General features: G+C 37.7%; 1 protein-coding gene across 1 annotated transcript in view; it reads left to right on the top strand.

Annotated features, from left to right (window-relative positions):
• The window catches only part of THADA (THADA armadillo repeat containing), a 148,837-nt gene that overhangs the window by 28,994 nt on the left and 107,305 nt on the right, over positions 1–12,538 (top strand). The window contains exons 23-25 of the mRNA XM_066316099.1: positions 2,196–2,309; positions 3,431–3,553; positions 4,190–4,281. Of these exons, the coding sequence (XP_066172196.1) occupies positions 2,196–2,309; positions 3,431–3,553; positions 4,190–4,281 (329 nt within the window). The remainder of the gene's footprint in view (positions 1–2,195; positions 2,310–3,430; positions 3,554–4,189; positions 4,282–12,538) is intronic.

Here is a 12,538-nt window from a genome sequence, read left to right on the forward strand (position 1 = left end):
CAGTCTCAAGTATTGAAGGAATAGATTACTGAAGACTTCTATCTGTGAACATGGGGCTGTGCTCCCACATTCTTCCCACTCCCTGTGTTACCTTCAGCTCCATTAATCCCAGCCTCTTTGACTTCTGCCAAGTTCAGAACTGATGGCAGTGTTTTGTCTCTGCTTGAAGTGTCACCTCTTGCTGAGTCCCCACATTAGCATGCAGCAGCTCATCTACATCCTTGTGGGGTCAGTCACTGCAGAGTTGGTTTTCTAGATTGCATTTCACCTATTTTCATTCCTTTGGTCCTTAAAGCAGCCATATTTGCTTTCCCCTAAATTAACCTCCATGATGTTGATTTTCAACCAGTTTTCTGAGACAGGAGTCCAAGAGAAACTATATGATTTGTAACTTTCTCCACTCTCTGAAGTATGGTCTCAAGCACGTTCCAAGGATCTGAGGGACTGCTCAGAGCAAGCTCTCACTGCCAGAATAATTCATCTTGCTTGTTTTCCACTCTGACTTTGCCCTGAGAAAGTTGAGGCAGCCAGCTTCTGTCTGACCTCTTATGTCAGTCACAGCCTGCTCCTGGCTTTGCTAGATGTATGTGCAAGGCAGCAGAGAGCAGAAGTAGGACACTGGTTTTAGAGACATTTTTCCTTTTCAGCTTCAGCAGTTAAATATCTTTCTCACTTCTAAGAACAAGTTGTCTGCAGAAGGAATTTGGTGATTTCATGTCTTCTGGTTTCCCCATTCACACCACACAGTTTGAGTCTGGTGGATATTACATCTAGTTTTAATCTTGACAATGTGGAAACCAAAAAAGCACATTCAAATCAGTTTTTTACATAAAAAAGTTAGTTACTGTAAGGAATGGGTTGACCCAGTGATACCCCACTGCAGAAAACATGTGTAGTCGGCCTACTGACTCCATAGGAGAAAGCTTGGACTGTGCCACAGCTCTGTGGATAAACAGGTCAGAGGCTTCTTTTTTGACAGCTCTGGAAGACTACAGTCTACTCAATTAACAGGAAAGTTTGAAATTAACATTGGGATCAGTCTGAAATAAACTGTTTTCAGATTATAATTTTATAGTAAAGCGAGGTGATAGTGTTCTTTGGCAGTTTGAATATGCTCCATGACTCAGTTAAATGAATTGAACCTTCAATGCCATGTGGAATTTAGATAATAAAAATGCCAGTTGTAATGTGTATCCTAACAGTAGTAAAAGAAGGTTATTTCATTAATGCAGTGTGGTCTCTTTGCTGTTTTCATCCTGTGATGTTTTCTTGTTAACCTAAAACACATCTATTTTAATGAATATATATAATTTTTAAGGTTATAACCATTCCATGACCTCTTTAAAATAGGAATGTTATTACTTAATAGTGCAAAGGTGCAGCTCCAGTTAGTGGGTGGGAAAATATGATTTTCAGCTTGAACATTATGAAATTTTAGTCTTCAGGTCATTCTCCTCTATTTTATACTTCATGAACACCTTTTTTTTCCCCCTACCTGCCCTCTTTGTTTCTCCTATCATTGAAGATACTGATAAACTGACAGAAACTACTCCTGGGTTTCTGCCTAAACTCTGTAATTCATTTGGTTCTTACTGATGCTGAACAGACTCTAGGCCCCAAAGCACAAATGGATAATAATCTTTTATTGGTAATAAATGATTTAAAATTAACCATTTGTACTAACTTGGAAAAATTCAACAAGAGCTACCAGTTAAAGAGAGAAAGCCTGTTCTAAATTCAGTTCTGAATTTTGGAGAACTAATTCAGAGTATTTTCATCTCAGCTGGATGTCCCATCCGCTGAAATGCTGTTTGGAGATGAACACATCTCTCCTGTTTTTTCAAAATTATGCTGCTTGTTTTAGTCTGTGTTGCAAATCAGAATTTATTATATGGCCAGCCTTTGTCATCTCAAATGGATGTTACTAACCTAAAAAAAAAATCCATACTAAGAAATGTAAGTATGTATAGTACAGCAGATACTTTTGCTGTCCAAAATGCTATGATTGTTATATTGAGAGGCTTTAAACAAAGCTGAGTTGAAACTGAACCTTCATTTTTTGCAAAATTTTCTTCATTCTGAGTGTTCAGAAGCTAGGCTGTGGTATGGTAAATACAGGAATGAGAGCAGAAGTGGTAGTAGAGAAAAATGGCTAGAAGCACCTGATTTTTATTTTTTTTTTCTCTTTTCTGTAGGCTTTGTTGGCGTCAGAACCAAAGAAGGGCAAAACAGATTTGCTGAAAATGACAATGAAAGAATTGATATCTCTGGCTGCACCTTTAAATGAATCTTCAAGTGTAATTCCACAGGTAAAATTCAGCCTCTCATCAAAAGGCAAATGTCAAAAGTGTGTTTACACTATTTCAAGCAGTTAAAAAAGTGTGTGTTTTTAATGAGGATATTCTGTTCTTTCTAGAATATGAAAATATTCTACTGTCTGTAGCTAGGTTTTAAAATGGGTTTGCATGTGCAGAGATTATTAAGTTACTGTAAAACATACTAAAAAATGGATTGGGCATAATTCCATAGTTTTTCTCTACTACAGCAAATGAGGTCTTATATGAGCAATTTACTGCCTAGAGCATATTTCTAAACAGATAGATAAGTAACTTCCTTTTTACAAGTTTGTAAATGAACAAGCAAGCTTTGCTTACATTTAACGTAAATAAATGAGTTACTTTTGCATGAATCATAGTAAAACACTACTTGAAAACTAATTTTAGTAATATTTAGTAACTTCTAAAACTGAAGTACATAGATTTGGAATACTAAAAAACCTTACTTTAAAAGCAAGACCTTTATCTTCAAAATGTTACCATTTACTTTCTGTTTGTAAGTACAAGCCATAATTTGTTCACAATACACAGAAGGATGTCCTAATGACTCTGCCAGATTTTCTGCTGGTATAAATTTATGTAGCCTTGTCAAAGTCCATGAAGCTGTGTGTATTACCACCTTCCTTTCCAGAGGATAGGGAAATATCAGAAAATGCTCCACATAGTAAAGCAGGCCTGGCTGTCAGTTTTAGCTTAATATTGCCCTCCTGTGAGCTGTAGTTTATTTTTTCTCACAGTATCTACAGCGTGTCAAGAATGTTGGAAAAGATGATTCTGGACTTCAAAAGTTATTTTTACAGCCATGATAAGCTAAGGATAAAAGAATGTTGACCTTCACTTGCAATGCCTGAACTATGGCTGTTAGAGGAATATATTTTAAACTGTAGCTGTTATTTTAACAGTGTTTACTGCAGCACTATTTTAATGCATTTTTAAGCAGCAGCATTTCTTGTGTTTAATATGGAAATAAAGTGCTGTAAATATGCATATAGATAGTTTTTGCTTTGCATGTTCACTGTTGTAATTACATAAAGTAGATTTAAGATGTTTACTAATGAATTTATGCTTTTCATATATTTCTTCTCCCACCACAGGTTCATGCTTTAAATATCCTCCGGGCCCTGTACAGGGATACACGCTTAGGTGAAAACATCATGCCTTATGTTGCAGATGGAATAAAAGCGTCAATTCTGGGGTTTATGTCACCTGTCTGGGCAGTAAGTTAATTCTTAGGTTTGCTTCTCTAGTTTAACAGGATATAGGGTGGTCCTGTTCAGTGAAACTTTGGTCATGTTTATAAATGGCAGTACTACAATTTCTGGAATGTAATATTTTAAGATACAGTAAAAATAATGTAGACCTACAAAGAAGTAAAATTTTTTTTTTGTTTAATTTCTTTTAATGTGGAATGCTGATATCCACAAAAAGTAGGGACAAAGATTGCCTTATAGGTTAAAGTGTCTCTGGCTGTTAAATTTTGAGTCAGTGCGCTTAGCTAGTAAGAAGTGCATTTGCATTCATTCTGTTGTTTTGCTCTGGAACTGAAGATCCCAAATGGCATATTCAGCTAGAACACTTCATGATCTGCTGTGCATAAAAGTGAATGCTTTGAATCACTAAAATTCTGGAGGTACTCTGTATAATGAAGATAGACATCTCCAAAGAACCTGAACTTTCCAGTAGTACCATCTTCATTGGAAGGATGCTCTGAATTAATAGTTTCCATGTGCTGACCTGTAGCATGCTTTTCACTCTGCAGTTATTCTTTTTGACTCTACATTAATGGCTGTATTTTAAAAAAGCATACATTTCAAAGGGATTTTTAAAACACAGCTCTTATTTTTTTCCTTTAGGTACGAAATTCATCTACCCTTCTTTTTAGCGCTCTGATTACAAGAATTTTTGGAGTTAAAAGAGGGAAAGATGAAAATTCCAAAAAAAATAGGTAAGCTTCACTTTGTATCAGTTTTAAGTTTGCAAAACATGGCTTTAGCCAACAGCAGTTTAAAAATGTTGCTTGCTTTATGGATATATTTGAATCACGATGTTACAAGAACATCTAGCTGTGCTTAAACCCTGCTGCCAAGAAGTAAGTGATAGGGCCAGAAATACCTGCTGTTAAACACAGAGTTAATTTGTACTTGTGCAATTTCACAAGAGTGGAATGTTGCAGAGAGGCTTTGTTACCAGTGGCTCTTCCAAAGGCCAGGAGCTCTCATGGTCACAAAACAGACTTACTGCTCTTGAGACCAAAGAGAAAGGGGTAAAATAGAAGAGGAACAGTGGTTACACATGTCCACTTCCTTCTAGAGCAGGTATGGAGTTAATTTCACCCCTACTAATTTGAGATTGTCCACTATAGTCTTCCTGCTCTAGAATACTATTCGTATCTTTCCTTCAGGCTCTAAAGATTGCATCTTACAGAGCCGTTTCTCTTACAAGGGATCCTGCCCTTGGATTCTCTAGTTCTGCTTCAAATCCCTTACTATTTAACTTTAAGACCAGTTTCCCTCTGGCTCTTAAAACTCCCCAGTCCTGTGCATTCTGGTTTCTTTGCACCCTCCAGTTACTGCACAAGGACCCCCATGTTTTCTTTGGCCTCTTCCTTCAGCTTTTTCAGCAAATGAAGCATATCCATGCCCTGTGCTCTGTAACTAAGGTTTCTGCTCTAGGAGGGATGTGAAAATAACTCTGGATGTAGAATAAACTCATTAAAAAATATTCCTGGGTAAGCCTGTGGGGCCATAGAGTGGTCACGGTATGGATATTATGGTAGCCATTTCAGAAATTCCTAATGGATTTTCACATCACAGGCAAGGCATGCAGTTTCTGAAAGGCGGCAATTGTTACATTTACCTTCAGAAATTCCACCCTTTTTATAGTGGTTCCTTACTGTTGATCTGTGTAACTAATAAAATTTTCATGCATATTTCAAAAACCTAAATGTCTTGGGATGATACTGTCTGTCATCTTTTAGATGCTACATAGGTGCCATTTTGACTCTGTGAAATAGTTTATTTCAGGTGTCACTGAGTGACAGTGTGTCGCTGACAGTGTCAGTGAGTTACTGTGCATGTAACAATGTACATGTATGAACATGAAGAAGAAATACAGATGGGAAACTGGAGAGAGATTTCCTTTAGACAATAACTCATCCCCCCAAAAAACAATTTTAAATGTTAGTGGCTCTATTGCATGAAATTATCCTTGTTTTGTCACATACCTAAGTCCACTTCTAAATTTGTTCCTGTAACCCTCCTGAAGCCCAAGTAGAGCAATAAAAGGGGCTTTTCATTTCTTTCCTTCCTACTTTGGTTTTATAACAGCATTTAAAGTTGCTTTTTTTTCGTAATTTTTTATATTGAGCAGTTCCTGAAAGAGTTAAGACACCCTGCTTTTTTAAACTTGTATCTTTGGGAAAAACATGGCACTAACTTCTGCAGTGGGGAGGCAAACTGACTTCTCAAATGCATGCAGTGTGATGGTCTGTGGAATCTGAGATTTTTGTTTGTGAAGCTGCAGAAAGTAATGCATTTGAGCATCTGTTGGGGATGGGAAATACCAGAACCAAGGAAAGGAATCCTTTATGTAGCTGAATTACATTTATTAATGACAATGCTAATTTTTATGTGACTGGCCCTGTTGACTTGCTTCTCTGAAAGTTTTGTTTACAGTAATTTCTGTATAGTCATTTTGACCAAAAGATACTAAAGCTGGGCTGGCTTACTTTTCTTCATCAGTTCATTTAGCAGTTGTGCATTAAACGTTGCATGTAATCACTTCTGCTGTTTTCCACGTGTGCTTGTCAAAGCCGTGACTCAGGGATTAGGAAGACGCTTCTGAAGACAGGCCAGTGAGATAGGGGAGGTGTGAAAACAGGCAGAGATTTGATTTGTAGCTCCTGTCTCTGCTGGAGAGCCCCACAGGTGGGTATAAGGTGGGTTGTGTTTGGGAAGATAGAGGTCTCTGTTTCTGTGGTCTGTGTTTCTGTGGTTTGGCACCACGAGGTGTCACCGTTGCTGCACAGCTCCCTGCAGCCTCATGCCTGGGTGCAGCTGTGCTTGGACGCTTCTCCTTGGGAGCTTTGAACTCAAGGAGTGTTTTCCTGGAAAAGAATTCATATATTAAAACCAAGTAATTTTTTGCCTGCTTCCAAAGCACTGGCATTTTAGCGACTTGGATCTATGGGAGCTTTTGTGGAAGTCACCTGAGTTTAAGCTGCTTGTTCTGTTGCCTTGAGGGTGTTCTATTTACATTAACGAAGAGTCTGTCCAGATCAACTCTCTCATTAGGACCCTGACTAGGTTTCCAGTTTACCTGATTTTAGATTAGGAGCTTAAATCTATCACTTTTGTGTCAGCAGGGAGTTAGATTTTTACAGAGATGCCCAGAATAAACCAGTAACAAAAGGATGGACTTTCTGACTGGTTTCTCAAGAAGAGTTCCTGTGATACTGGTAGAATTGGGTGGTTTGTGTAGACTATCAGAAGGAAGCTTTGCTGGAGCATGAAGTATTAATGCATCTTTTTAATTTTAGCATGGAAGAAAAAGAAGATGGGTTGGTGTCCTGGGGTGAAAATAAATATATCCTTGGGTTGGAAAATTAATATGTGAAAAATAACAACTATGTGCAGTCTTGCAAGTAGAAGAGAAAGGAGTTGTGTGAAGGCTGTTTACAGTGGTCTGTGCAATTATACATGTTTAGCTTTCTCTTCTAGTGAGTATGAAGTGAGACTTCTTCTCTGACTTTTCTCTTTACTGTATCAAAACTTCTGATGCTGCTGCAAGTACGTGTGGTAGTGTCCATATATAGGTGCACGTGTGTGCATTTGGCTAAATGAGGTTCTGAATTTCAGAGAATTTACATTTGTAAAATGGCCCAGTTAGCACTTACTTGTAGAGGGTTGAGTTTAGATTTTATATACTTGATTTGGCAATATAATTTTCTCAAATGCTACGATAATTTAAAATATACAAGGCTTGGAAGGAAACTCTAGCCACATAAATTCAAAGTACCAAGGAAGGTTAGAAAGAGGTCTTGGCATTGTGCCCATTGATATTTGGCTACAGAAAATGTGTTCTGCACAGATAATCATAGTGTGCTTTAGAGAAAATACCCCCCTTCTCTGAGCCCTTCACAGCACAGGTGTTATGTTGGTGCAGTCAGTCACTTCATACTTGCTGTGTCTGCATCCTAGCTGCCTGGCTGAGTTGGGATCAGTTGTGAGCTGTTCCCCAGCCCCACTGCTGTTCAGCACTTGAACTGTGCCCTGGGATCTGCCCTGCACCAGGCAGTGACTCAGGAGAGGGTCCCAGCTTCCAGGCACATCTTCCTTCTGGCTGCTCTGTCATCACAGAATGACGTCAGTTGGAAGAGCTGAAAGAACAGCTTGTTCCAATGCTTCTGCCATGGAAAAGGACACCTTCCACTGGAGCAGAGTGCTCAAAGCCCTATCCAGCCTGGCCTTGAACACGCTGAGGGACAGGGCATCCATAAATTCTCTGGGCAGCCTGTTCCAGTGTTTCACAGTGAAAATTTTCTTCCTAATATCTGATTTAATCCTGTCCTCTGTCAATTTAAAGCCACTCTTTGTCCTATCCCTACACACTCTTATAAAACAGTTCCTCTGCAGCTTTCTTTGAGGCACCACCCTGAGGAGCCCATTGAAGACCTGAGTACTGTACTTGGTTTAATGTGAATTGATTGAATAGGATTTTGGACAGCAGTGAATTCTGTAAGCCAATGATTATTTTGATTAAATGTCCACTTCTTTTTTTCAGTCAATTTGCAGTGTAGATTTGTTCATTCCATGCACTTCTAAAAGAAGCTGGAGTGTAGAGTGTGCTTCACAGTTCTGTTTCTTTCATGATCATTTCAACTTAGTGTTGCTATAGTGTTGCTATTTTTTGCTGTACTTGATTGTAGGTTCCAGTGTCACGTAAAAAATTAAGATGTCTTGATATGAAGCTATATATATTTTATGATAGTTAATGCAGACCTGAAAACCAAAATGAAAATCAGGGTAACTTACTTGTACAGTTAAGTGAAATTAATTTTGAAATCTAATTAAGTTTCTTGTCATAGGGGAATTACCTTCTGTCCAAAGGAGGTACAGTAATAATAGTGGTACTTTTTATATATATATATGTATATGTGTATGTCAGGTACCTTTTTGGTCTGTAGTACAATGGTAATTAAAGCTGTTACTGCTTGTTAGTGACCAAGACACTTGTCATCAGACATTTGATGAGATTCTTATCAAATTCCTGCTATTTCAGGCTTTTTTTTTTTTAATTTCTCGCTTCCCCCCCATCCCAAAGGATAAGCGTGATCAGGATTTGCTTTTGAGCCTATTTGCCATTTGACTTAGGACAAGGTTCAATCTTTAGGGTGATAAAAAAGGATCATCCTGGTTTATCTGAAAATGAAATTATTTGATTTGGAATATAAATGTTGCAGAGTCCTTTGGAAGAGTTTCCAATGGCCTCAGGTATAGCCTGGGATTAAAAGAAAGAGTGAGAACTGGGGAGAATTCCCTCTGCTTCTCACCTTGATGGAGGAGGTTTCAAGAAGTAAAAGCCTCAAATCTAATTGGAAAACAGGATTTTAAGCAAGGCTGAAATGGTACTTTGCAGGCTGATGATTTTTATGTTTCATAACTGGTGTGTATATATGTATATGTTTGCATTTTGGGAAGAGGGAAGCGCCAATGTATTCATAGTGTAGTGAAGGATGATGCATATGCAGGAAAATACTTAGTTGTCAAGAGATTTTTCTGTGGAGTTAATACTCATGCTGCCTGGAAATTGAGTATGGATGCTGCCATGTTTTCAATGTTAGTTTAGATCTATTTGAAAAGAAAGAAAACTTTTCTTTCCATCTACATATTACCTTGTCTTTATTTTCATTTACAGCTGTCAATAGATGTTAATGACTTCAAACTCTGGAAAGGGGAAACTTATCTTTTTAATCAGAATAAGATGAAAACTAGGTAGATGTTAACAGGCTAGAAGATGGCGTGCTGGTTGTGAGGCAGTCAACACGGGTGACTGCCCTCTGCTTTTGTTCTTTTTATTGCAAGTTGAGTGTTCAGCACTTCTCAGTAAGTGGTTGCTTGCACACTTGAAGGTCACTGAGTAAAATCAAATTAGCTTCTAAAACACTTAAGTTGGTCTATTTTTTTTCTTGTAAATTACATGCTTTTTCTTTAATGTTAAGGTTTTTAAGAGCATAAGGAATCACATTTAATGCTGTGAGAAGTTAGAGAAAAACACTAGAAAATGAATGTTCTCATGCAAGCCTCTTTTCATAATATTATCCCTAAATTAAATTAATCTGGTATCATCTTCCTTTTCTCTGAGCTACTTATGAGTTGTAGCTTCAAATACATAGACTACATTGTAAGGACATGATTCCTGTTCTTTATTCCATTCCTGGCAGGTTAACACTTCCAGTATTTCTAACTCAGCACCTGAAAAGTCTGTCTGTCATCAAGGATGTTTTGTTAATCTCAACAGCAAGCTTATTAGACATTTTCAGTGGATCATATACTAAGCTCTGTAGGACTTATGGGATGGGTCAGTGTTGCTGACATGGGACTGGCCAGTCCTGTTTTGGGGTAAGCCAGAATAAACATTGGTGATACTAACGTGGTCAGGCTGTAGTGGCACATCAGTGTGGTAAAATGGGATGGGTCTTAGGAGAGTTCCGTGGAGGGGATGCTTACAGTGACTCAGCCCTTAAATGCTTGGTGCAGACTTGGAGATGCACCAATGGCAGAGTTGCCGTGTGCCAGCTGAGGTACAGCTCTGTATGAGGGGTGGTGACCACAGCCGTGGCTCCAGGAATGCTGAGCCTCTAGTGCCAGCTCCAGCAGGGATACGCACGTACGGCTCGATTCACAAAACCAGCTCACTGAGCTCTTGGGCTGCTTGCTGTGCAAGCCTTGGGATTGCTTTATCTTGGATCTTGTTAGTGATTCCCTAGTGGGTTTTCTCTGGCAGCGTTGGCCTGTTGCAGCTCTTCAGTGGAAATACTGTGTCAGTGACAGTGAGGTTTCATGAGGTGACTGAGCCATTTAAATGCCTCTGGTGCTTTGCTTTTCTTCCAGCTCCTTCTGTGTCACCTTTTGCAGCCTGTTCCCTCCGTGCCACCTCAGTTGTTCTGGTGGATGCTTTCAAAGTAGTTATTAAGGATTTGTTGCAGTACATTGCCTTGTGAGGGGGTTGTTTTTGTTAAAAAATAAATCCTGTGCCCCTCTGTGTGCCAAAAATAGGCTACATTTATTTTGTTCAACTTTTTTGTTTTTATTACTCTGGCTCTTTTTTTTTATTGTCTTTGACATATTTAGAAGACCTAATCTTAGGACTGTCTCAAGAAAACATACAAAAGTTCAGGCTGACTCAGATACCGTTACGACTTTTGCTGATTAATAGTTCAGTAACAATATGCTTGTTTAAACATTATTTTGAACAGGCTCCCAAAGTGCCTTTATAACAAGAATAATGATGATAAGGTGCTATAAACTTGTAAGTTGAAGGTAAAATTTATGAAAGCTTTGTGCAGAAACAGAAGTAAATTGAAAACAAGCTCCTAAACAAATCTGTTTCCCTCTGTGTTATTACTTTAATTAGTCTGTTTATTTTGCAGGTCTAAACTAAAACTCTAAAATTCCCTGTAGCAGTAAATAGGGACTTTTCTTCTCAAGGCTGAGGATGCTCTCTGTCTGTATGATTTCTGCTGGTTTTAGGAACACAGTGTGTGTCTTTCTCTTTTTGATAAAATACCTAAAATCTACTGAACCATTTTTACTTCAAGACCTTATCTTGTCTATACAGAGTCAGAAAAGCAATAACCTATATAATAAGTCCTAGTCACATTTCTGGGGCCTAAAGCAGACTTAAATCATTGGTGTGCAAATGGGTATCTTTGCTCTCCTGAATAGGGAGCATGTTCATAACATCCTGTCTTAAGTCAGCACCAGAAAATGGAAAGATGAATGTGGTAAAATGACCTGAATGAAAGTTTACCCAAAGTGAAACATCCTAAAAATATATATGCTAGTCTAAGGTAACCCCAGTTCATTCATTTGTTATAAATAAATTAAGGACCTAATGATAACATTTGTTTTTACCAAGCAAATGAAATGCATTCCATGAAACAAAAGCCAGTGTAAACTAGCTGCACAAGTAGATTAGTTTCTGGTTTAGTGATAAAAGTTTTCATTACTATGAGTAGAGATAATTGTTCTATTTTGATGTGTGCATATTATACATGTCCCTTATTCATTAACTTCACTATGCTAAGTAAAAAGCAGCTGCTCCTCACAGAATACTCCCGGAGAGCAAGTGTGGATTATTGGAACTGAAATTTAGAATGCTAAATTTGTGGTAAGAGACTAAAGATAATAGCGTTATAGGCAGTTGTTGAACAGAATTCTTGGAGGCTTTTTAGAGATAGATATATATGTATATATATATGTATATCTCTTAATTTTAGTTATATTTGTTTCTGTAAATACATTTGTATGTACATATGCTCATATGTACAGTTCAATGTCCTAAAAAAAGTTTGTTAAAAGTTAATATATGTAAAATAATTATTTTAAATTCAGCTTTCGATATAGTTTAATATACATGCATATATCTAAAGGTACATTTGTCTGTGTGTATCAGAGTTAAGTGGTGATTAATGTGTTAATATAGGTGCCAGGTTGTATCTGTGATGTTGGTTTTAAGTGCTGGTCCCCTGTTTTTATCCTGAGCCCATTGTATGCATACTTCTCTATTTAGCATCACAGCAAAAGTGCTCTTGCAAAAGTGCTCTTCAGAAGTTACTTTACTGAACTGTGTGTTGCGTAATTATTCCTCTTAAGTCATACTTTTCCTGATGTATTTGTTCTGTGCAGGTGCTCTTTCCATACCTGATCACACAAAGACTGCAATAAATAGCAAAACAAGAGGTATAAAGAAACTCATGCTTTAAGAGATCAAAGCAAACCAGACCATGCAGTCCTTTGGAAATCTTGGCTAGCTTTCTTGTAAATAAAAGTGCCTCTAAGGCAGGAGGTATTTAGCTACCATATTTATACAGGTTTTGATTGGCAGTTCAGTTATTAACCTCATAAAAACACAACAATGTAAACTAGTACAAATGTTTAATCTAGCACTTGTGTCTGACAGAAAATGAAAACCAAAATATA

The sequence above is a fragment of the Sylvia atricapilla genome, chromosome 3 (genome assembly GCF_009819655.1).
Source record: "Sylvia atricapilla isolate bSylAtr1 chromosome 3, bSylAtr1.pri, whole genome shotgun sequence".
Classification (NCBI taxonomy): domain Eukaryota; kingdom Metazoa; phylum Chordata; class Aves; order Passeriformes; family Sylviidae; genus Sylvia; species Sylvia atricapilla.